We start from the raw sequence: 25,481 nt of genomic DNA, 5'->3' as shown, positions 1-25,481 counted from the left end.
AGGAAAACAGATGTCACAAGCAACTTGCATTTAAAAAATAAAAGTGAAGGAAAATGATTTTGCCGGCTTGGCAAAAATGATTTGACAATGAATCAGAAGTGACTAACCAAAGGAAACAAAAAAAGCTGTCTATCTTTGGTTGCTCTTCATGAAGAAAGTTTTAAAATTGAATTTTCAAGCATCCTTGAAAAAAATACAATAAATTGGGAGAAGAAAACCATGGCTTCTTGGGAGAAACTATCTTTTTCTGATGCTCTGGTCAAGAGCAGAAACTTTCCTCCCTAGTATAATATCTGCAATTGTGCAGGCAGTTGAAAAGACTCCCATAGGCGATTCAGTGAAATACAACAGCAGCAGGCAACAAAGTCCAGGGAACACAGCTCATAGCTGTCTCTGAAACAACACCTTACATTATTCCAAAGGCAGCCACTTTCAAGTTGCCAACATCTCAGCTTATTTATAGGAGATTGATTTATACACTTAACCCAATGTGAGAGGAAATATTTCTAATTATATCCAAACATCTTTAATATGAAGGGAATTATGCTTGGAGACCTTCATTGCCAAAAACACGTTTTGCCAAATATGATTTAAGAAAGAGGAGGAGGCAACGTGTTTTCCATACTTGACCCTATAAAAGTACCCTGGGGATGAGTATGACTTGTCTTTCCTCATAAAGCTTCAAGGTAAGTGTGTGTGAGGACAGGGCTCTGTCTGAAGGGCCAGCAGTGATGCCTGGCTGCCCGCATGCATGCCACACATCCTGGCTCCTGCTGCCCCTGGGAGCCATTCCAGCAAAGCACCAACTTACTCCGCAGCAATTTTAATTAGATGTTTTGGTGTTCCCAGTCACTTCCTGCTTCTCAATTCAGAATCATTCTTGCTACTATTGGGAACTGTTCGCATTTAATCAGAGGACATTTGCTCTTTTTCTTACAGTTCTGACCCACTTCAAGGTTGCATCTCCAAGGTAAGGCACTGCCTTGTTTTTCTCATTCCTTGCAAGGTGTAGGAAACCTTCTGCAGTGGTTTGGAGAGTGGTTGAGGAGAAGGGCTACAAAATAAAAGCATTTCAATTTCATGTCTGTTCATGCTTCCCTGAAAAACTCAGAGGGAGATTTAGAAACTGGTTCTCCTTAATCAGTATCTTTTTCAATAAATAAAATACTTCAGGAGTTTTTAGATACATTGTTTTTTCTATTTCCAGCATTGCAGATTATCTTTTAAATAATTCAATTACAATATGCAACACAGCATTTCACACCATTATTGCTCATTTACAGAGAAAATGTAAATGTCCTATACTATAGCTTTTACCACTGTATATAATATAAAAACCCTTGAGATGCGGTGTTACTGGACTAATAAAATGAAGTGAATCTTTGACTTGGAAAAGTGGTTGAAATCTGCATGCTGTTTCACACTCTGTATAACAAACATTTAAAAAAATATATGATACGAAAAATGATTGTGAGCATTTTTAGTAGGACAAAAGATTTTTTAAAAATATTTTTTACTGTGGACCATTTTTAAAGTCTTACTGAATTTGTTACAATATTGCTTCAGTTTCATGCTTTGGGTTTTTGGCACCGAGGCATTTAGCATCTTAGTTCCCTGACCAGGTATCGAACCTGCATTCCCTGCACTGGACAGTGAAGTCCCAACCACTGCACTGCCAGGAAAGTCTAGACAAAGGATTTTAATTGTGCTATCCAAACCACTGTAGTTGAATAGAAAAATATTGAGAAGACTACTCAAGTGCTTTGAGTTTTTTTCAATAAAATATCTTTTTAAAAATTATAAAATAGGTTATATATGATTCTTATTGACAGGAGTAATGAATGTTAAAGTGACAAGAGACAGATTTTGAAAAGAAAAAGTTTCCTGAAATTTTTATGAGAATACTAGTAATAAAGCTAGAAAACTTAAGTACTAACTAATGTCTTGAGAAATACTAAAGACAGGTGAAGAAGCTGAGTTTCTCAAAATTATGGCACAGGAACAAGAGTAGTGGATATAAAAACAGGATATTTTTAACTGAACAATGCAAAACAAAGCTCCTCACATTTATGCTTTCCTTTATTATTAGGTGGTCCTTGTAAATTCCAAATCTATAATGAAAAAGTTTTCACCATGCACTAAATAGTTCCTATAACTTTAGCAACATAGTTGTATTGATCTTTTAATATATAAAGCCAACTCTGGTCCTTACCCACACCCAGCATGTGTTCTAAGAGGTGTGAAGGATGCTATAGAAGGAACATACTCCCAGTCTGCAAGGTCCCTGTAATCTGATTGGAAGACAGGTGAAAGAGCTTGAGAAATCCTGCTGTCATCTTAGCATTATGTTCTGTATAAGCTGATGATAGGCAATTTTCTTTTATGCAAAAGAAACAGAGAAAGGAGTTACAATATCATGTAGAAGATGAGCCAGAACCAACAGTCTCTTGCCAAATAGTATCTGTCAGCAATGGTACAGAACACAGAGACTGACATTTCACCTCCAGCCAAGCCAGGGAGGTAGTCATACCCAACAAGAGGCTAGTGCTCAACTTGTCAAGGAGTAAGGTTGGGTTTCTTTTTTTTTTTTTTTAAACATGAATCTAATGATCCAGTTTCTGAATTTCTGTAATATGTTTTCTTCCTCTGCCAGGCAGGGTCTTTGACTGGGCTGCCATCAATAAACTGCAGCCATGAGTTCAGACCAGGAAATGGCTATTTTTGGGGAGGCTGCTCCTTACCTCCGAAAGTCTGAAAAGGAGCGCATTGAGGCCCAGAATAAGCCTTTTGATGCCAAGACCTCGGTCTTTGTGGCGGACCCTAAGGAGTCCTTTGTGAAAGCAACCGTGCAGAGCAGAGAAGGGGGGAAGGTGACAGCCAAGACCGAAGCTGGAGCGGTGAGTAGAGCATCTGGGGGGGATGAGACGGGGCCCCACTGCCAGTTAGGGGAGCTGACACTTATTTATTGACCTGGCTTCTCTTGTTTGACTTGACAGACAGTAACTGTGAAAGAAGACCAAGTCTTCCCCATGAACCCTCCCAAGTTCGACAAGATCGAGGACATGGCCATGATGACCCACCTGCATGAGCCCGCTGTGCTCTATAACCTCAAAGAGCGTTATGCGGCCTGGATGATCTATGTGAGTCTGTTCTCATGGCCCCTGTTCAGGCAGGCGCTTAACATGCTGAAAACCAGTATTAGTGTCCTCATGAAACAATTATATTCCTTTTTTTTATGGTGCAGACTTACTCAGGCCTCTTCTGTGTCACTGTCAACCCCTACAAGTGGCTGCCGGTGTACAATGCAGAGGTGGTGACGGCCTACCGAGGCAAAAAGCGCCAGGAGGCCCCGCCCCACATCTTCTCCATCTCTGACAACGCCTATCAGTTCATGCTGACTGGTACGAGCCTTGACTATTTTTCATACAAATTATTTCACCATCTATAATCACAAAACGGTGAAGCTAAAACATAAAAAGACCCTTAGAAATAACCAAATCCAAATCCAAGCCCCTTAGTTGCACACCAAAAGTGAGGAAAGAACAGACATGCATACACTGTCAAGTGGGAAAAAAAACCTCGGTTCTCCTGATTCCACCTCCACGACTTTACCAGACCATGCTGCTGCTCCAACCCAATTAAGTTTAATTTGTTTACAGTCTCCCTGCTGAGAAATGCATGCTTCATTTTATATATTCAAGTAACAAAAAAGGTTAAGTTAGAGCTGAATAGCACTGTCTGAACAGAAATGAAAAATATATGCTCAATCAGTTTAGTACCCAAGTTTCTTGTTGATTTTGAATTAGATGGTTTAAGAAGTGTTGTTATGTCTTTAAAGTTATCAGAAACCATTTCAGAGATAGCAGCCTCTCTCTGAATGAAATGGTATTGGGGGACTACAGCATTCAAATGGAAGCTGCTACTGGCCCCTCTCCAAAGGACTTTATTCTGATTAAGGCATCCTCTCTGATCTGTCTTTGACCCAGTGGCCTACTCTGGGAAGCCTGATCAGAGTTAGGGTTGCAGTTTGGGATCTTGAGACAGACAGATGTGTGTATGTGTGTTTATGTGTCTGTGTGAGACTGATCCTTTTAGAAACTAAACTCAATCTTGGCCTAATTAACACTACTTGGAACTATGAAATACAGTCTGAATCCTTAGTGTACTGTGCATTTCTCAGTTATATGCATTTGTCCATGAAGAGCAGGCCACTGGAGCCTAGGGATAACAACTGTGCCTCTGGAAAGAATTGCTCTTTCCTTTAAACCAGAAGGACACACTTTCTGTGGAGTTCAAGGAGTTTAAAATGTGACAACATTTTAACGTTTCTCTTCCCCAACTTGAGAAATATAACAACATCACAGGTACCTTTATAATAATATACTGAAAAATTCTCCTGAATATGACACTTATACTCAATGCCCTCAGTGCTTCCCTGTAGGATGTTCTGTGTAAGTAACTGGTAGATAAGCTGATTGTCCACTGTTTTTCTTCTAGATCGGGAGAATCAGTCTATCTTGATCACGTATGTATTATTATTCTGACACTCCAATTTTATTTTCACTGGGAAAATTACTAATCAAAGGAATAATTAGTTCATGCCCCCATACTAAAGCAATGGCAAATCAGCCAGAACTAAATATCGTTATTATTTATTATAGGGTTCGGATTGCATCCGAATGTAAAATAGCAATGTCCCAAATTACATCATTTGCTAGACCAACCTTAAAAGTCCCAGAGCTTTCCAGGGATTAGATGTAGAACGCTATGTCCACACATGGCCAGAACCCAGTACTGGACAGCAAGCATATACACCTTCTAAAGGTTGGACACTTTGTGAATATTACCAGTGGTTCATTTTCAAGCCTTACTGGAGGAATGTCTATTCCTTCAAAGACCTAACTTGGGAGTTTCTTTAGTCTAAGGAAGCAAAAGAACGCATGCATTGCTTCAAAGAGTTTTTACTGATCATTTCATTTTCTACATAATGGTTGAGTAGCTGCTTCTTGGACTCCTCAAGCCCTCCTCGGCACATAGAAGAGAGTCTGACACATTTTAAGTGCTCAAGAAACCCGTGCTGCATGATTAATGATTGAACGTCTCAGCTTTTCATCAATGTAAAGCAACAGAAATAATATGAGCTAAACACAGGCTGAAGAGAAAAACCTAGGGGGCTCTGACAAAGACATATAAAGACAGGCACATTGGATAGTTAAGGGTGATGAAGGAAGCAGTTTCACTTGTCATTGAGCTTAAATTCTCACATGTATTTGATAACTGTTTGACAGCGGAGAATCCGGGGCTGGGAAGACTGTGAACACGAAGCGTGTCATCCAGTACTTTGCAACAATTGCAGTCACTGGGGAGAAGAAGAAGGAGGAACCAACTTCAGGCAAAATGCAGGTGGGTCTGGTTGCCAGGTCAGCGTGTGGGCTGTCAGGTGAGAAACGCCCAAGCCCCAGATGTGAGCACTGCTTTTGCCCTGGCAGGGGACTCTGGAGGATCAGATCATCAGTGCCAATCCCCTGCTGGAGGCCTTTGGCAACGCCAAGACCGTGAGGAATGACAATTCCTCTCGCTTTGTAAGTCTCTGGTCACAGAAGGGTGTTGTTTTAGATGCCAGAGAGGGCTGTCTGTGTTATTATTTCAGTCTCTTTTACTGTGTGCTTCCAGTTTTATATATAACATCGTCTTTTTCACTTGCAAGGGTAAATTCATCAGGATCCACTTCGGTACCACAGGGAAACTGGCTTCTGCTGATATTGAAACATGTGAGTAACAGGACCTCCTAAACAGAATCCAGAGTGACAGTGATTGATTGGAGGAACATCTTACAACTCCTGCTGGGCCTGGAGCCTGTGCAACACCACTCTCACTGCCAAACACGCCCCTGGGAAATGCCAGTCTAACTAGAGTGAACAGTGTGTTTCACCCGCTTCAGTCAGGGGCTGCAGAAACTGCCAGGAGTTGCTGGGCTTGTCAGAAGGATTCCAGCCTCACAAGACATTTCAAATTTTTCTAACAAAGGACTAAGATTAGGGGTGCATTAGTTGGGTTTAGTGTATGAGATTTCTTCCTTAGTGTGAACTTGATAAATGTTGCTCTTAGTAATAACCCCCCTGTTATAAAGGGAGCAGAGACCCTGAGAAGGAACAGGTTATCAAGAATCAATTACACCCAAAATGGCAAGGATCCTCTGCATGAGAGGTGAATATGTCTTGAGCCAGAGAACATGAGTTTCCTTCAAGAGGTGGTAAGAGTAACCACAGTGGTAGAGACAAAATTACGTGGTACCTCATGGGACCATTCAGCTAAAATCACAAGAGGCCAATGAAATTTTTAGTTACTGACCCCATGATCCAAAGTCACTCCAAGAACTTTATCAGTTTTCCATCTAATCCCATGTCCACTTGCCATTGCAGATCTTCTGGAGAAGTCTAGAGTCACTTTCCAGCTGAAGGCAGAAAGAAGCTACCATATTTTTTATCAGATCATGTCTAACAAGAAGCCAGAGCTAATTGGTACGAAAGAGCTTAAATGTATTGAGTTAAAAGCTAACATCTTTATTAGTCCCTTCTAATGTAAAACATATACCCTGAATTCTATGTACCCAGAAATGCTCCTCATCACCACCAACCCATATGACTACGCCTTTGTGAGTCAAGGGGAGATCTCAGTCCCTAGCATCGATGACCAAGAAGAGCTGATAGCCACAGATGTAAGTTTCACTTACAGTTTTTAAAATGAGTTGTTATATATGGGAACGACAGTGACAACCCTGCTGTAGGTGTGATTCAGGACACAGTATAAAGTCTCCTGAGTAAGTTCGTGTCCTAATTCTGTCCTCTCATCTCTCCTGGCAGAGTGCCATTGAAATCCTGGGCTTCACTTCTGATGAAAGGGTGTCCATCTACAAGCTCACGGGGGCAGTAATGCATTATGGGAACCTGAAATTCAAGCAAAAGCAGCGTGAGGAGCAAGCAGAACCAGATGGCACTGAAGGTACCAAATGAACCCCCAACTGGGTTAAATGAGAGAAAATAAGCAAGTAAGCCAACTCCAAGCTGTCTCCTTTACACCTGAGCATCTGATGGACACACAAACCAAACCCCACATAGCAGTGATTCCCTCCTTACTCCACCCCTAGGTGTTGTGGGGCCACAGTAGGCCATGCTGGATGTCTGAATTGTGTCTCTGCAGTTGCTGACAAGGCCGCCTACCTCCAGGGTCTGAACTCTGCTGACCTGCTCAAAGCTCTCTGCTACCCCAGAGTCAAGGTCGGCAATGAGTTTGTCACCAAAGGCCAGACTGTGCAGCAGGTAGGTGCACAACCTCTGTGAGTCACATCCTTCCCAGGCCTTCACTTCATGCCTTTATTAATGGCAATGATCATTACTTTGTCCATGAAGGTATATAATGCAGTGGGTGCTCTGGCCAAAGCCGTCTATGATAAGATGTTCCTGTGGATGGTCACCCGCATCAACCAGCAGTTGGACACCAAGCAGCCCAGGCAGTACTTCATCGGGGTCTTGGACATCGCTGGCTTTGAGATCTTTGATGTGAGTAAGCAGAAACTTTGCAGGAGGAAAACTTACAAATCTTGCTGCCACAGTAAATGTTTTAAAAAATTCATGAAAATAGTACACTACAAACTGAACTGACACATGAAAGGAGATCAAAAGTCCATGAAAGGACATCAGCTTTGGGATAAGACACATGTGGGCTCAAACTGCACCTTTGTGAACTTAGATAATGAAAATGGTATTGACTCCAAACAGGGTAAATTCACCTAGGACCTGTACAGAAAGCTTCAGATAACACACTTACTTCTGTAAATCTTTTGCCATTACAAGGTTTCTGGATTTAAAGACCTAAGCACTGTCCCCCAGCACATAGTTTAGCATTTAGTAAATGATAAAGAAGGTGATGAGGGTGACAATGTCAGAAAAGATGGCCATGGGGAAGATAATGACAAATTCAAAGCACAACTCAGAGATTCTCACCTGCCCTCCATGGCCAGTCTGCTGCTGCTGCTGCTAAGTCGCTTCAGTCGTGTTCGACTCTGTGCGACCCCATAGACGGCAGCCCACCAGGCTCCGCCGTCCCTAGGATTCTCCAGGCAAGAACACTGGAGTGGGTGGCCATTTCCTTCTCCAATATGGCCAGTCTAGGGGACGGAAATGGCATGGTAAAGAAACTCAAATTTTGTAAAGTAATTAGCCTCCAACTAATAAAAATAAATGGAAAAAAAAAAAAGAAACTCAAATTCATCTGCCTAAGACAGAATACCTCCCACGCAGTTTATCCAAGTCTCCTCCCCAACAGCAGTGTCTCAGGTGTGTCTGATCCAGAAGTCCCATCTCCACACCTTTCTCTGAGTGCACTCATGGACACTGGATGAGATTTTCTGGGTTTAAGAACAAAAGCATTTCCAGAAATCTTCAACCCAACATGGGAAGAGAGGAATAATCTGGTGCCAAGCAACAATATGAAGAGTAATCCACAAGTTTTCAAATAAGAGTGCTAAGGACAGTACAAACTTGCAACCTCTTTCCCATTTCCCTCTTACTTCACCCCCTAGAAATCTGTTTCCTGTCTGTAAGGATATGCTTAATCTGGACATTTCATGTAAATGGCATCACACACTATGTGGTCCTTTGAACCTGGCTTCCTTCACTCAGCCTAGTATTTGCAAGGTTCACCCGTGTCTCAGAACCTCTTTGGCTTCTGTGTATGGGGACATCGCTCTGAGTCAGGTTGTCTTTTCATGCAGGGAGCAGTTAGGCTAACAATGTAAGAAGGGTCCTTTTGAGGAGAAGCTGTTATCACGAGAAGAATGTTCATTTGTATTTTCTACTTATTTAGTTCAACAGCCTGGAGCAGCTGTGCATCAACTTCACCAATGAGAAACTGCAACAGTTTTTCAACCACCACATGTTCGTGCTGGAGCAGGAGGAGTACAAGAAGGAAGGCATCGAGTGGGAGTTCATCGACTTCGGGATGGACCTGGCCGCCTGCATCGAGCTCATCGAGAAGGTTCGCTTTCCTTTCTCAGACCACAGGTCACCCTGCTGACCCGGATTTAAAAGAAAATCACAAATCTCACTGCACACTCTGGTAAAAGGTTTCTATTGGTAACTAAGATCAGGGAAGGTCCTTTGGCCAACTCTGAGGGAGATGATCTGATGAAAGGAGACTCAGTCTTTCCTAGAGTCCAGAACTCTACCCTTCCTCATAGTCTGATGACAAGTCTGATTCTTAAACCATCTTTCCTTATTAAAGAGCTCTGAGGAGAGCATGATTCACTTATTTCTTTGTCAGTTTTGGAGTCATCACTGCTGGTATTTGAAGGTGGAGTTCCTAGTACTTTAAAGCAGGGGCTCTCAGTTGCCAAAGACCCTGCAAGTACTGAGTAAACCTGCACATTCCCCTAAGCTCATTCCTAGAAATAGTTTTGGGTAAGGGTGGGGTAGAGCCTCGCAATCTGCATTTTTACCAGGTGTTTCTGACACAACCCATTTGCAAGTCACACTTGGAGAAACATTGCTCCAAGGCTTTGGGGCAAAGACACAAACTCCACCAGAGGTCCTTCCTTGTTCATCCTACTCCCCGTCATATCCCAGAGCCCAGCACACACCTGGGTGTTGATAGGCACCCAATTAATACTTGCCATTTAACAATTTCTGACCGAAGAAATGAGTTTTCACTAACTGTAAAGAATGATATGATGTATTTACTCAAGTCAGATCAGAATGCTACCCATTATTTCTGCAGGCAGACAATTCAAGTGGCATGTTTCTTTTCATTCTCTCAGCCTATGGGCATCTTCTCCATCCTGGAAGAGGAGTGCATGTTCCCCAAGGCCACAGACACCTCCTTCAAGAACAAGCTTTATGAACAGCATCTTGGAAAGTCCAACAACTTCCAGAAGCCTAAACCTGCCAAGGGCAAGACTGAGGCCCACTTCTCCCTCATTCACTATGCGGGAACAGTGGACTACAACATCACTGGCTGGCTGGACAAGAACAAGGACCCCCTGAATGAGACGGTGGTTGGGCTGTACCAGAAGTCTTCAGTGAAGACTCTGGCTTTCCTGTTCTCTGGCGCAACATCTGCTGAAGCAGGTAATTACCAACAGAATTCATCTTTATTTAAGGTATAAAACTGAGACAAAGAAAGCCTATACTATGAGTGCCTGTGGTTTCTCTTCCCCTCAGAGGGCGGTGGAAAGAAAGGTGGCAAGAAGAAGGGTTCTTCTTTCCAGACCGTGTCTGCTCTTTTCAGGGTACGGACTCCATTTTCTCTAATTAGATTCCGGAAATTAAATACTAATTTACTGTGTGGGGAAGGGGAAGTAGTCTTGCAAGTATTCTAGAACTGAATGTAACTCAAGAAGACAGGGCAGCAGAGGGAGTAGCACCGAGTCTCTCAGGAAGGTTTGGGGTAACTTGGAAGAGATAGTCAGCAGATAGGAAACACAGGTGCCAGAAGGTCAGACTCAGTATAAGATAGTAAAATTTAATATTGGGGCTGGGAAATATAGTCATTCGATACTTAAAAGGTTCTTCTTAGAAAAGCAAATCAGGAGATTTTCTTGAGTTTCTGGGGGCGTCTAACTGAGGTAGAGGCTTAGGTGTATCTTGGCACAGAACTAAAATGAGTGGATTTTGAAAGGTGAGGATAGAGAAATAGTGGTAGGATTTGGAGGCTGTTCTAAAAGAAGAAAATAAGAAATCAGAAAAGGTGTGCTAAGAAACACCTCTTAAGGAAAATTTATTTATCTTTTCAGAATTCTATCTTTAATAACTGAAGTTCCAGGTATTCTGAAAGCTCAGGATTTCCATAGGGTGAATGATCTCTCACACTTGGTAATATGACTGTCCATTTTCTGCCAATTCCCAGAAGCAGGCTTTGTAAGACCCCTTTCTATGAAACCAGCAGGAGGGATCAGCTATGTAATTATAAAGAATAAACGTGTGCTAGAGAAGCAGATACAATTGAAAAGTTGGGAAAAGAAAGAAAGGGGTGAGTTGGAGGAAGACTCTGAATTTGTAAATCAGATTCCATATCTCGGTAAAACATAATGGGTGGAGTACTTCCATATGTTAAAATGCCATAAATTTACAACATATACTAGAAAATTCAACAGGAATGAACCACCACTTCAACAGCAAGTTTATGCACAAAGATAGGGCAAGTAGAGCTATTTTCAGAGACAACCCGTGGCAAATTCAATCTAGATACTATTCACTGGAATTAAACAAATGTCACGGATGGTGATAATTATGTCTATAAATATGAATGTATAAAAATGGTGCATTTTTAACCAGATATGCATATGGGTCCACAGGAGAATCTGAATAAGCTGATGACCAACCTGAGGAGCACTCACCCCCACTTTGTACGCTGCATCATCCCCAATGAAACTAAAACTCCTGGTAAGGCACTTCTGATACCCAGACAAGCTCCAGTGTGACTTCTCAGGAGACTATTCTATGGAGAATATGTCTTTTTTTAGGGGCCATGGAGCACGAGCTGGTCCTGCACCAGCTGCGCTGTAACGGGGTGCTGGAGGGCATCCGCATCTGCAGGAAGGGCTTCCCCAGCAGAATCCTCTATGCAGACTTCAAACAGAGGTCAGATTTTCTCACTGTGAATTATTTTACAAGGTTCTTGTTATTGAATTTTTCAGTGAAATAAGCTTATCCTTTATAGCTTCTATTACAACTGGAAAAAGCAACAAATTTAACAAATTCCATATTGATAAACCAAAAGTTTGACACCCTTTGAATATACAAAGAATAGATAAAGGGGTAGATATGATTACTTGGTTATGTGTGTTAGACCACCCAGCAGTTCAACTGTTTCTCTAGTAAGGCCGAAAGAGTTCTTGTTGGTGGCAACAGCTATATCACTTATTTGTTTGGCTCAAACAGATACAAGGTATTAAATGCAAGTGCGATCCCTGAAGGACAATTCATCGACAGCAAGAAGGCTTCTGAGAAGCTCCTTGGGTCCATTGACGTTGATCACACCCAGTATAAATTTGGTCACACCAAGGTAATAGTCTCTAAGGCCCACCTGGCACTATGCCTGTCCCTCTGGAATCTGTATAAAGTTTCTGATCTGCAACTCTGGCCATGCACAGGTCTTTTTCAAAGCTGGTCTTCTGGGGCTCCTAGAGGAGATGCGAGATGAAAAGCTGGCCCAGCTGATGACCCGAACCCAGGCCAGGTGCAGAGGGTTCTTGGCAAGAGTGGAGTACCAGAAGATGGTGGAGAGGAGGTACTATATGGGAAACTTTCTAACCCTATCAGCCGATGACCTGTAATTCTGTTTCCTGATATACCTGACTTTGAACATTTCTGCTCCTATCACAGAGAATCCATCTTCTGCATCCAGTACAATGTCCGTGCTTTCATGAACGTCAAGCACTGGCCCTGGATGAAGCTGTATTTCAAGATCAAGCCCCTCCTCAAGAGTGCAGAGACAGAGAAGGAAATGGCCAACATGAAGGAAGAATTTGAGAAGACCAAAGAAGAGCTGGCTAAGTCAGAAGCAAAAAGGAAAGAACTTGAAGAGAAAATGGTGACTCTGACACAAGAGAAAAATGACCTGCAGCTCCAGGTTCAGTCTGTGAGTATCAGAATCCACTGTCTACTATCTGATGCTAAAATTCCAATTCAGCAGCTGCTAGGGGAGAGTCTAGATGGCACCTTATTGAGGGACTGACCACCAGTCTTTCCTAATTCCCACCCCTCAAAGTGTTCCATAAAATTTCATATGCAGTACTATGAACAGCTCTGTCAGAGGATTCCATGCTGTTGAGATTAATAAAAGTAATTTTCCTTTGCCCCTGGTGTTTTTCCTAGCAGAATATGGGCAGGAAATAAAGTGATCTTTGTTCCCTAAGATTCTCCCCACTGAAAAATACAAATAAGAACAGTGAAGAAAGAACAATATAGACAGTGAAGAGGGTGGAGACTTTATGATGAAAATGTACCAACTGGAAACCAATATTGTGAATTTTTAAATCTATGGCCCCCTGGCAACTTCCCTCTCAACTATCTCTTTAGGAATCCTCCAGTACCTGAAAAAATAAGATCATTGCCAAGATAATGGCAGTACTTTCTATAAATAGTGTCAATTAGGCAAAGCATGAGCTAATGCTCTTGTTCTGATGTCCTAAGAAATCTCCAGAGGCTTGAGAAGAGATATTTGATGAACACCACTGTCTATCCCATTTCTGTGACCCAAATGACAAGACAATTTCAGCTGCCACCAATGAAATCAACAACAGAAATGTTAAAAGTTACTCTCTAGTTCTCTGAATTCAGAAGGGAATCTACATTGCTTCTAGGGAGTGCACAGGTTTTAGACACATAACTAGAAAAAATAAAAGTGAGTTATAAATACTTGTGTTGGCACTGTGACTTCCCTTGTGGTTTATGAGTCCAAGGTTTTTCAAACTGAGGATAAATTTATCATACCTTCAAAAATCAAGGGATAACTACATGGGAATTAACTCCTCCCAGTATAATATGCTCCAACCATTTCTTTTTTTTCATTTACTAAACCTTTCTGGAAAACAATACTAAATAAAGACAGCTAACTGAAATTATGGGAATCAGGTTTGGGCTTCCCTTGTGGCTCAGATGGTAAAGAATCTGACTGCAAACATGGGTTATCATGTAGGGGAGTGAAAAAATTTCATTGACCCTCTTAGGGTTCCTTGGCTAGGTCTGAAAATTAAACTGACAAAGATAGATTGATAGGAGAAAAACATACAAACTTTATTTTTATGTATATATGTAAGCCTTCACAAGAGAATGAAGACCCAAAGAAGTGACCAGAACATGAAGCTTTTACACCTTTGAGACAAAGAAATGATAAACATGTGAAGAACTGACAAGACAAGGGGGCCTGGACTGGGGTAGTAAGTGATGAAGAAACAGAAAGATAAGAGTTGGTTTAACAAAATTTGTTGATACAGCCTTCTCAGCCCTAAATTCCCCATCTCTTGTAATAAGAATGCCTTCTTCCCTCCCAGTACAGAGAGGGGACCTTCCATGTAGAAGGTTAATGACTTGTTTCAGGGAAAAGGAGCAAGAGGAATAGTTCAGAGTGGTCTTCCTGTTTCTGCTCTTTTCTCAAACTCCTTTAGCTTAAGATATTCATTGTGCCAAGGTACCATATTTTGGGTAGTGTATTCTGAAACTCATCATTAGTAAGTTTATTTTATTATAATTTCACCAGGAATTGTAACTTAAATTCCTTTTAAAAAATCTCCAGTGCCTTACATACCCAATAAATATTTCCTAAATGATGGAAAACTAATAAAAATTAACCTAAAGCTTTAAAGTACAATTTACTTATTTGGTTTCAATTCTTAATAAAATCTGAAAAGGTCCACAGAACAAGACCTAAAAGTGTCTACCATCCCTTCTCAGGAAGCTGATGCCTTGGCTGATGCAGAGGAAAGATGTGACCAGCTGATTAAAACCAAAATCCAGCTGGAGGCTAAGATCAAGGAGGTGACTGAGAGAGCCGAGGATGAGGAGGAGATCAATGCTGAGCTGACGGCCAAGAAAAGGAAACTGGAGGACGAATGTTCGGAACTGAAGAAAGACATAGATGACCTTGAACTGACACTGGCCAAGGTTGAGAAAGAGAAACATGCCACAGAGAACAAGGTATGAAATACACTTCTCTACAGCATATAGAGACTCCGCCATCTAATTAGGCTGCTTTACGGCAGAGATCATCTCTTTCTTAACCTTTCTAGGTGAAAAACCTCACAGAAGAGATGGCAGGCCTTGATGAAAACATCGCCAAGCTGACCAAGGAGAAGAAGGCCCTCCAGGAGGCCCACCAGCAGACCCTGGATGACCTGCAGGCAGAAGAGGACAAAGTCAACACCCTGACCAAAGCTAAGACTAAGCTAGAGCAGCAAGTGGATGATGTAAGTCTAGGACTGTCAAGGAAATTTTCTTTGAAAGTAGCTAAGCAATTCTTTGACTCAACATTATTTACATTCAGCTTGAGGGGTCCTTGGAGCAAGAAAAGAAACTTCGCATGGACCTAGAGAGAGCCAAGAGGAAGCTGGAAGGTGATTTAAAACTGGCCCAAGAATCCACAATGGATATAGAAAATGATAAGCAGCAACTGGATGAGAAACTCAAAAAGTGAGTATGAGAGAATACGATTGTAACCTGTTCATTGTCTGGATCTCAAAAATATTACTTCATGGCACACACACACACAAAAATAACATCTCTGACTTTTGATTTAATGAAAATGGTACATTTCTGACTTGTAAAACACCCACTTAGCACTTCCTCATCACCCGCCACACAAAAATGTTCAGTTACACATAGAAAAGAAGACTGGCAAGAGGACACGGCATGAGCTAACATGCTGCTCTCCTAACAGGAAGGAGTTCGAAATGAGCAATCTGCAAAGCAAGATTGAAGATGAACAGGCCCTCGGGATGCAGTTGCAGAAGAAGATCAAGGAGTTACAGGTAAGTCCACGGTTTCCATCAGTCTCATGCAACATGACAAAATTACCAATTAGCTCAAAGGAGCTCACGATGAGCTTCTCCCCACCTCCAGGCCCGCATCGAGGAGCTGGAGGAGGAGATCGAGGCCGAGCGCGCCTCCCGCGCCAAAGCAGAGAAGCAGCGCTCAGACCTCTCCCGGGAACTGGAGGAGATCAGCGAGCGGCTGGAAGAAGCCGGCGGGGCCACTTCTGCCCAGATTGAGATGAACAAGAAGCGCGAGGCCGAGTTCCAGAAGATGCGCCGGGACCTGGAGGAGGCCACACTGCAGCATGAGGCCACGGCGGCCGCTCTTCGCAAGAAGCACGCGGACAGTGTGGCCGAGCTGGGGGAGCAGATAGACAACCTGCAGAGGGTCAAGCAGAAGCTGGAGAAGGAGAAGAGCGAGATGAAGATGGAGATCGACGACCTGGCCAGCAACATGGAGACTGTCTCCAAAGCCAAGGTACAATCATGATTTAAGTCTTAAAAGAGATTTCCGTGGGACAGGTGAGAGCGAGCCTTTCAGGAATCACTAGCAACTGGCAGGATGAGACTATGACCAGAGGCTAGTGGCAGGAAGGGGTAACCCCAGTGTGATGGGACCGAATGTTCCCTCTTACACGAGACTAGCTGTATCCCAAGACTGTGCATCCTGAAAACTCAAGTTCCTTCCAATAAAAAATACAATTCAATGGTATACTTTGAAATTTTAAAAACACCTCACCTTGAGTAGGCTCTTTGTTTTCCTCTTAAGCACAAATACATAATTTCTCAAAAAAAATTTCATGAACTGAATCATTGACTATCACTATTCTCATATCACAGATAAGCCAGTTGAGTAAAGGTTTTGAGTTACAAGACAATTTCATGGCAGTAGGTTTAGACTGTTACCTTATGACTCTTTCCACCACAGTCTAAGGCCTCAGTTGGTTTTGTCTGTAAAGATAACTTATTCTCAAAGGAAATGAGTACAGCAGCTCCTATGGAATCCTTGGATTACTGCAGATTTCCATGATCCAAATACTTGAAATGATGCCATCTACCACTTTTTGAATGCAGGGAAACCTCGAAAAGATGTGCCGCACTCTAGAGGATCAACTGAGTGAACTTAAGACAAAGGAGGATGAGCAGCAGCGGCTGATCAATGACCTGACGACTCAGAGAGCGCGTCTACAGACAGAATCAGGTGGGCATCTACCAGTCCTGACTTTGAATGACCAGTTTACCTTGGATTCTCAACTGGCTGATAAACCCTGCACTGAGTTACTTGAGGTCATGGGAGGTGCTGCTAATATGAACACCTTAGCTACCACTGGCTTGGACATGTATTCACCAATGCAATGGACATGAACTTGGACAAACTTTGGGAGATTGTGAGGAACAGGGAGGCCTGGCATGCTGCAATCCACGGGGTCACAAACAGTCAGACATGACTGAGCAACTGAACCACAACAACAGTATTTACTTTCACGTTTCAAAATGCCTCCACACATTACTTTTTTACCCTTATTAGTCTGTGTAATGTTATCCCCATTTTAATGATGTCAGATTACAATAGCAGAGAAATGACCTGTCCAAGAATGCTTACTCCAGTCTTTTCCCTGAAGTCTTGACAATTTCTGGTAACACCACAGTTAAGTAGGGAACTATTCAGGACCACAATCTAACCAGGAGCGTGCAAGTGAGGTTCAAAGAGTTCTGATTATCCAAACTGGAGAGTCTCTGCATTTACTCCTCCCAGTACATACCAACTTGTCCAACTTTCTACCGAAGTTCTGCCTCCCCAAGTGAGAGGTAACAAGATGGAAATTGCTTTATGGGTCATTTGAACCAGTAAAGCAATGGGTAGATCAAATTGTTGGAGAACCACTTTTACTCTTTCATATTCATTCAAATATTGTTCTTTCTAGAACAAAACTCAAGTAAGGATTTTATTACTGTTATACAGGTGGTAAATACATTTCATGAAAAGAAAAAATTGTCTTCTCAAAGAATCAAAATGCCCCTTGTAGTTTCTTTTCTTCATTACATGTTTGCTCCTGGTAATCTAGTGGTATGAAAAAAATTGGAAGTTGTGCTTCTTATTAAATGTTAAAGAGCTAAGGCTTCCAGGTTATCAGTTCAAAAATGGTGCTGAAAGTGTTTTCCCTCTTTTTAACATAATACATTTGACCCTTGAACAACATGGGTTTGAAGAGTGTGGGTCCACTTATACGTGAATTATTTTCAATAAAAATGTACTATAATACTAGATGATCCACAGTTGGTTGAGTCCATGGGTGTGGACAGAGAAGGCTGACTGTAAAGTTATTAATGGATTTTTAACTGCTCAAAGGGTTGAAATCCCTTGGCTGTTCAAGGGTCAACTGTTTGGCATATTTTCAAATTATGATGCTTAAAGAATGGGAGACAAACTTAAATGACAGTTTAGGAGCTGATTTGTTATCCACAAACCAACTCATTCTTGGGGTGGAAGGACACTTGATTGTCTCAATATAAAAATTCTTCTAGGATTTTTCTTTGAACATCAGTTCAAAGGGTGCTGCTCAAAGTCTCCTACATCCCACAGAATAAACTCTGTTTCAGTCAAGTTTCAATGGAAGGTAAACTAGTACAACACCATTGCCGTAGACAAAAAACACTGGAATGCTTTTTGTTAGTCTGATTTATATTTCTTTTCACATATTTCTTCATCAATTTCTACTGTGATCAAACAATTTTAAATATATCCTGAAATCTTTTATGTTGCTCAGAAGAGTGTAATCTGCCTTAAAGTCTTCCCTACTTTTCATTTTCACATGGATGTGCTCACCAGGATTGAAGTAGAAATTAGTGGTTTGCTGTAATCTGCACTCTGCATCATGTTTCAACCCCAGCTCCCTTTCCCCTACTCCAGTTTGTAACTTAAGAGTTTTAATTTCCAAAGTAAGGTTGAGTTTTCTGGTTCTTGGTCTTTATAGGTGAATTCTCACGCCAGCTAGATGAGAAGGATGCACTAGTTTCTCAGCTCTCGAGGGGCAAACAAGCATTCACACAACAGATTGAAGAACTGAAAAGGCAGTTGGAAGAGGAGATAAAGGTCAGCCCTACTTATTACTGTTGTTGTTTCTGTCATTACACTTGCTTTTAAGGTTGTTTTCTGCTTACTTCTACAGATTTTCTTCTGGTGGCCTACAGGAGCTTAGGGACTAAACATCACTTTATTTATTTATTTATTTTTACCAGAGCATCTGTGCTGTTTTATTTATTTTTTTCATTTATTTTTATTAGTTGGAGGCTAATTACTTTACAATATTGTAGTGGTTTTTGCCATACATTGACATGAATCAGCCATGGATTTACATATGTTCCCCATCCTGAACCCCCCTCCCACCTCCCTCCCCATCCCATCCCTCTGGGTCATCCCAGTGCATCAGCCCTGAGCACCTGTCTCACTAAACATCACTTTAAAGATAATAAAATTAAGTCACCAATTGCTATGTTCTCAGGCCAAGAGTGCCCTGGCCCACGCCCTGCAGTCAGCCCGTCATGACTGTGACCTGCTGCGGGAACAGTATGAGGAGGAGCAGGAGGGTAAGGCCGAGCTGCAGAGGGCGATGTCCAAGGCCAACAGCGAGGTGGCCCAGTGGAGGACCAAGTACGAGACGGACGCCATCCAGCGCACGGAGGAGCTGGAGGAAGCCAAGTATGTTCTAGACTTACTTAAAATGGAAATAGAGATAACAGTCAAAGTGCACCTGATATTAAGTACCACATGAACAAATGCCCATTGCTCCCCAAACAAAAACTTAGGAATAGATCATGCATGATATAAACTTAAGCAAGTAAAACAAATACTCTGGGTTATCTAGGAAAAGAAATTAAGCTAGAGGGTAGAAGGAAGAAGGACATGGGCAACAGGAAGCTGAATGATTATTTTTTAAAAAGGAAACTTTTGATGTCATCATTCCTACACAAGTGTATATAGAGTAATAGTCAATTATACGGTCCTGAGCTTTTCCTCCTTCTTAGTCACTAATGGAAAAATTGATCCAAAGTGATAGGTATGTAAGAGAAAAAAACATCTGGCTTTAAACCACAGCTCCTCCTTTTGAGATGTAAAAGTATAGCTACTTGTAGAGGGAAAAAGAAATCTATTGTTAAAGATTAAAAAGGAGACATTAAATTCTGCAATAAGAAAGAAAACATTTTTATATAAAGATGTAAATGCAATCAAAAGTTCAAGACTGACCTTAACAGGGAGAATCTTATTCTACAAAAAGTTTAAGGAAGGGACCTGCTTATTCAAGAAAAAACTTAAGCAGAGATCTAGTCACTTATTCTGTGAATAATATACAGCCAGACAGGAATGATAACATTTTAGAAGAGTATGTGTGTGAGCATTTATTTCACATTTTAGGAAGAAGCTGGCCCAGCGTCTGCAGGATGCCGAGGAACACGTAGAAGCGGTGAACGCCAAATGCGCCTCCCTTGAGAAGACCAAGCAGAGGCTCCAGAATGAGGTTGAGGACCTCATGGTTGACGTGGAGAGGACAAACGCTGCCTGTGCAGCCCTGGACAAAAAGCAAAGGAACTTCGACAAGGTAACTTCTGCACCAGTTTTTGTCTCAGCATTCACGTGTGACTGAGGGCAGCTGGTCACCTTCCGTGTGCCTATTCAAACCATCCAAGGGCTGTGCTTAGCAGCTCCTGCCAGAAGTAGGCGGGGAGGAGGGAGGACTCCTGTGGTTTCTATTCTTCTCATTCATAATTATTTTTCAGTCCCCGACCATCTCAACTCTGTTTGAAAGCTGCCAGAAAAAAATGGTTTCATCCCATCCAACCTTCTCCACCAAATTTCTTGACCATTCCTTGCCCCTCAGATCCTATCAGAATGGAAACAGAAGTATGAAGAAACTCATGCTGAACTTGAAGCCTCCCAGAAGGAGTCTCGCTCCCTTAGCACAGAGCTGTTCAAGATCAAGAATGCCTATGAGGAGTCCTTAGACCAACTGGAAACCTTGAAGCGGGAAAATAAGAACTTGCAACGTGAGTGCACCTTACCTCTTCTTCAACAAAGAACTTGAAAGAATGTTTTCCTCACTGAATGAATTTTTAAATTTTTTTCACCAACAGAGGAGATCTCTGACCTCACGGAACAGATCGCAGAAGGAGGGAAACGTATCCATGAACTGGAGAAAGTAAAGAAGCAAGTGGAGCAAGAGAAATCTGAAATTCAGGCTGCTTTAGAGGAGGCAGAGGTACACATTTTACTGTAGACTCTAAAACCATTTTGAGAGCAACTGAGATCAAATACATGCAAGAACAGGTGAATCAAGAGAAAAGAAAAATAATTTCTACTCTGTAATAATAAATATGAGGATAGAAAATTGACCATGCTTACAACAAGCATAACTGGACATCAGGAACTCTGCGCTAGAGACTGAGAAAACAAAGATGAGGTCAGAGCCCTGAACTCCAGGGCATGAGCTATCTGGGAAGATAGAATTATATAAAACCAACAACTCCACATTGCAGAGAATAAATATGCATTATGGTAGCACAAAGGTAGGAGCTAGTTCCTATCTCCAGAATACTAAACACTTCCATTCCCTGCTAACGTCACCCCCTTGCTGTTGTTAAGGCATCTCTTGAACATGAAGAGGGAAAGATCCTGCGTATCCAGCTGGAGCTGAACCAGGTCAAGTCTGAAATTGACAGGAAAATTGCTGAAAAGGATGAGGAAATTGACCAGCTCAAGAGGAACCACATTAGAGTGGTGGAGTCCATGCAGAGCACGTTGGATGCTGAGATCAGGAGCAGGAATGACGCCATCAGGCTCAAGAAGAAGATGGAAGGAGACCTCAATGAAATGGAGATCCAGCTGAACCACGCCAACCGCATGGCTGCTGAGGCCCTGAAGAATTACAGGAACACCCAAGCCATCCTCAAGGTAAGTGGGCTCCGGAGATGGTCCAGCGCAGGTGGGTGACCGCAGCCCTGAGAACAAGGTGTCTCAATGATCGGTCATTCCACAGGATACCCAGCTCCACCTGGATGACGCTCTGCGGGGCCAGGAGGACCTGAAGGAGCAGCTGGCCATGGTGGAGCGCAGAGCCAACCTGCTGCAGGCTGAGATCGAGGAGCTGCGGGCCACCCTGGAGCAGACAGAGAGGAGCAGGAAGATGGCGGAGCAAGAGCTCCTGGATGCCAGTGAGCGCGTCCAGCTCCTGCACACCCAGGTGGGCATAACAGAACAGCAAAAGATACTGGAAATGGAAATCTTGCTCTAATCTCCATATTATTTAAAAATTCACAGTGTTATATGGGGGGTTAAAGTTTAAAATATGTAATGTTTTTGAATTAACAAATACTTTTATTAATATGAACTATGACATTCAGAGTTGACTGTCTTGTAAAAATATATGGAACAAGAAGGAATACTAATTAGTTACCTTAGTTAATTAGCTTGTGGGTTCATTAGAACATTGGACACCCTGATTTTGCTCTCATGTATTAATATTTCTAAATTTGGCATTTTAACCAGAACACCAGCCTGATCAACACCAAGAAGAAGCTAGAGACAGACATCACTCAAATCCAGGGAGAGATGGAGGACATTATCCAGGAAGCTCGCAACGCTGAAGAGAAAGCCAAGAAGGCCATCACTGATGTGAGCAGAGGGCCATGCCGGGTCGTCAAGCTAGAATCTTGATGGCCTGTCAGCTCTCTCAACTGGTTTTGTGTTACTTTTAATCAGGCAGCCATGATGGCCGAGGAGCTGAAGAAGGAGCAGGACACCAGCGCCCACCTGGAGCGGATGAAGAAGAACCTGGAGCAGACGGTGAAGGACCTGCAGCACCGCCTGGATGAGGCTGAGCAGCTGGCCCTGAAGGGCGGGAAGAAGCAGATCCAGAAGCTGGAAGCCAGGGTGGGTCTTCTGATCAGCCTATTCCCATCTCATTCTAATCTAATGCATGATTTTTTTTTTAGAACCTCACACTGTTAGATGCTGTGGGGCATACAAAGATTCAGAAGAGATATTCTTTGTAAGAGCTTATAAAGGGGGTGACTAGACTAGGGCATCGTATACTACATATAAAGCATAGTAGAAGCAGCATTATGCTTCATCTGAAGAAGAAATCCACTGAGTGAATGGACCACAGTGAACATCTCTAAAATATTCATCTTCTTGCAGGTACGTGAATTGGAAGCAGAAGTTGAGAGTGAACAGAAACGCAATGTTGAAACTGTCAAGGGTCTGCGCAAACATGAGAGAAGAGTGAAGGAGCTCAGTTACCAGGTAAGGAAAATACCCTGTCTCTGTTTTCCCCTTGGCTACAAGGGATCAAAAACCAAATAAACAACAAAATGGGATGGTATCTGTGCTTTCAAGAAACTCACTCTTGAAAATATTTCAGACTGAGGAGGACCGCAAGAACATTCTCAGGCTCCAGGATTTGGTGGATAAACTGCAAGCAAAGGTGAAATCTTACAAGAGACAAGCTGAGGAAGCGGTGAGTTCAGACCCCCTCGGGGTGATGGGGCTGCCTCCTGTTCTCAGATATATTCAAGCCAATTTAGTTCAAGGGGTAAAAGAAATAAGGGTAAAATAAGGAAGGATCAATGAAAGATGATTCAATGAAGATGTGACAAATGAACAGAAACCAACCACCTGACGAGATAGGGGAGAATGTTCTAGGAAGGAGGAACAGCAATGCCAATCTATTGAGTAGGAAAGAGCCTGGTCTGAGAGGTGCAAAGAATAGGGGAACAGCAATAGAGATCCCCCGCCCTGGGCAGGGGGTGGGTCATGGGGTCTTCTAGGCAATGATAAGAAGTCTGGCTTTTATTCGAGGTACAGTGGAACACTGGGGAAGCCACAGCAGGATTTAAGCTGGGTTGGTCATGACCTGATTTATATTTTTAAAAAAAGAATTCTGACTACTATTGGAGAATGGATAGTAAGACAACACTGTTAGGTACAAGAAGACCTTTCAGGAGGGTTTTCAAGTGGTCCAGTGGCTTGTGGAGAAAACAGAAGTAGAGAGATTCAAGATATATTTTGGAGGTCAAAACTAGAAGATATACTAATAGGTTTTTCTTGGAAAGACAGAGAAAGAAAAACAAGGATAATTAATCAGATTTGTGATTTGAGTAACTAGGTGCATGACATAAATTTACTAAAATGAGGAACTAAGGAAGGAACACATGTAGGCCAAGAAGGAAACAGGAATTCTGTTTTGGAAACATTCTTTGAGATACCATTATACATACACAAGTGAAGGTGTCAAGCAAACCTTTAAATATCAAGTCTCAGAAGGTCTTGGTTATATTGCAACCACTAGATCCTCAGCATTCCACCTCATCTCATTTCCTCAGCCTGTGAATTATCTGAACTAATAAGAAAAATATGAATTTCCCAGGTATAAAAGTATGAATAGATACATACCTAAATATCACAAATTAGTTCCTCTGACCATCTCTGGTTTTGTTTTTCCCCTGATCTAAGGTCTGAGAGAGAGAGAGAACATTTCTCTGGCTCCTACTCTTTCATTTATAAGAGGACCATCTGGGGGTTTTCTCAAGCTCTATTTTTAAGTGACTCAAAGTTTTCTAAACATTCTAAATTGGAAAGCCTTACTTTGGACAGTTCTTAATGAGCCTTTAAAAAAAAGAATGACTACTAGAGACTAAACTAGAACTGGCCTTCTCAAATTTACTGCTATGTGTTCAAATATTCATATAATCAGGGAACACATAGACTGTCTTGGCAAACAACTTCCTGTTTAATTTTTAAACTGCATTAAGTGGCAATAATTTATACTCAAGTAACAATAATAATTTACAGGGCTTCCCTGGTGGCTCAGGGGTAAAGAATCCACCTGCAATGCAGGAGTCACAGGAGATGAAGGTTTGATCCCTGGATCAGGAAGATCTCCTGGAGAGAGGGCATGGCAACCCACTCTAGTATTCTTGTCTGGAGAATCCCATGGACAGAGGAGCCTGGCAGGCTACAGTCCACAGGGTCACAGAGTCGGACTCAACTGAAGCGACTTAGCATGACAATAATTTATAGTCAAGGGTGCTAGCTTGGTATAATACAAATTGTATACATGCATTTTTAAGAGGTCTGGTTCCATTCTCAGAATTCTGGAGGTAAGGGGAAAGAAAAAGAGGCTGGAAAGCTGGCATATTTAGCAGTAGTTTGGGCTTCCCTCATAGCTCAGTTGGTAAATCATCTGCCTGCAATGCAGGAGACCTGGGTTTGATTCCTGGGTTGGGAAGATCCCCTGGAGAAGGAAATGGCAACCCACTCTAGTATTCTTGCCTGGAGAATCCCATGGACTGAGGAGCCTGAAAGGCTACAGTCTATGGGATCACAAGAGTTGGACATGACTTAGCGATTAAACCACCACCATCACCTAAGATGTTTAGATGTTATAAAAAGAGAACTTCTAGTTAGAACAACTTGGAGACAAATGTCACCTGTCCTTCCTTGCTACCCATGACTTCAGAAGCATGAGAGAAGTTAATTTTTTTTTTTAATTCATGAGCATTTCTCTAGGCTAAAAAAAGGTATACTAGAGTGAACCATTTTTAAGTAATAAATTCAAGACCCACTGATCTAAGAAACTAGAAATTTTGAACTTTTCCCCCCTCTTAAATGCATTTCCATTTATTCTCAGGAGGAACAATCCAATGTCAACCTCTCCAAATTCCGTAAGCTCCAGCACGAGCTGGAAGAGGCCGAGGAACGGGCTGACATTGCTGAGTCCCAGGTCAACAAGCTGCGGGTGAAGAGCCGGGAGGTTCACACAAAAATCATCAGTGAAGAGTAACTCATCCAAATGCTAAAAAGTGACCAAAGAAATGCACAAAATGTGAAAATCTTTGTCACTCTGTTTTGTACTTATGATTTTTGCAGATAAAAAATTTATCTGCAAAGACCTTGTGAGTC

At 42.1% G+C, this 25,481-nt stretch overlaps 1 protein-coding gene across 1 annotated transcript; it reads left to right on the top strand.

Annotated features, from left to right (window-relative positions):
- The first annotated feature begins 625 nt into the window (after nucleotides 1-625).
- LOC110134195 (myosin-1) lies at nucleotides 626-25,468 on the top strand. Its single transcript, XM_070479105.1, has 40 exons — nucleotides 626-686; nucleotides 940-970; nucleotides 2,654-2,897; nucleotides 2,997-3,140; nucleotides 3,245-3,401; nucleotides 4,498-4,525; nucleotides 5,289-5,403; nucleotides 5,490-5,582; nucleotides 5,708-5,771; nucleotides 6,423-6,521; nucleotides 6,615-6,718; nucleotides 6,864-7,002; nucleotides 7,201-7,319; nucleotides 7,410-7,559; nucleotides 8,866-9,036; nucleotides 9,815-10,124; nucleotides 10,218-10,285; nucleotides 11,351-11,438; nucleotides 11,519-11,636; nucleotides 11,937-12,060; nucleotides 12,149-12,285; nucleotides 12,381-12,636; nucleotides 14,451-14,693; nucleotides 14,786-14,962; nucleotides 15,040-15,185; nucleotides 15,433-15,523; nucleotides 15,615-16,004; nucleotides 16,601-16,727; nucleotides 18,502-18,620; nucleotides 19,030-19,226; nucleotides 19,941-20,124; nucleotides 20,404-20,569; nucleotides 20,657-20,781; nucleotides 21,165-21,473; nucleotides 21,559-21,762; nucleotides 22,068-22,193; nucleotides 22,281-22,451; nucleotides 22,719-22,823; nucleotides 22,942-23,037; nucleotides 25,210-25,468. Exons 3-40 carry the CDS (start codon nucleotides 2,694-2,696, stop codon nucleotides 25,360-25,362), a joined length of 5,817 nt encoding a protein of 1,938 aa, XP_070335206.1. The 5' UTR covers nucleotides 626-686; nucleotides 940-970; nucleotides 2,654-2,693; the 3' UTR covers nucleotides 25,363-25,468.
- The last annotated feature ends 13 nt before the right edge of the window (nucleotides 25,469-25,481 follow it).

The sequence above is a fragment of the Odocoileus virginianus genome, chromosome 17 (assembly GCF_023699985.2).
Source record: "Odocoileus virginianus isolate 20LAN1187 ecotype Illinois chromosome 17, Ovbor_1.2, whole genome shotgun sequence".
Taxonomy (NCBI): Eukaryota; Metazoa; Chordata; class Mammalia; order Artiodactyla; family Cervidae; genus Odocoileus; species Odocoileus virginianus.
The sequence above is the reverse complement of the archived record's forward strand: the minus strand, read 5'-3'. Positions and strand labels throughout refer to the sequence as shown.

Coding starts and splice junctions, on each gene's coding strand:
- LOC110134195 (XM_070479105.1), top strand. CDS start 2,694: ATGAGTTCAGACCAGGAAATGGCTATTTTTGGGGAGGCTGCTCCTTAC. Junction 3,141..3,244: donor ATGCGGCCTGGATGATCTAT/GTGAGTCTGTTC, acceptor TTTATGGTGCAG/ACTTACTCAGGCCTCTTCTG. Junction 15,524..15,614: donor AGAAGATCAAGGAGTTACAG/GTAAGTCCACGG, acceptor CCCCACCTCCAG/GCCCGCATCGAGGAGCTGGA.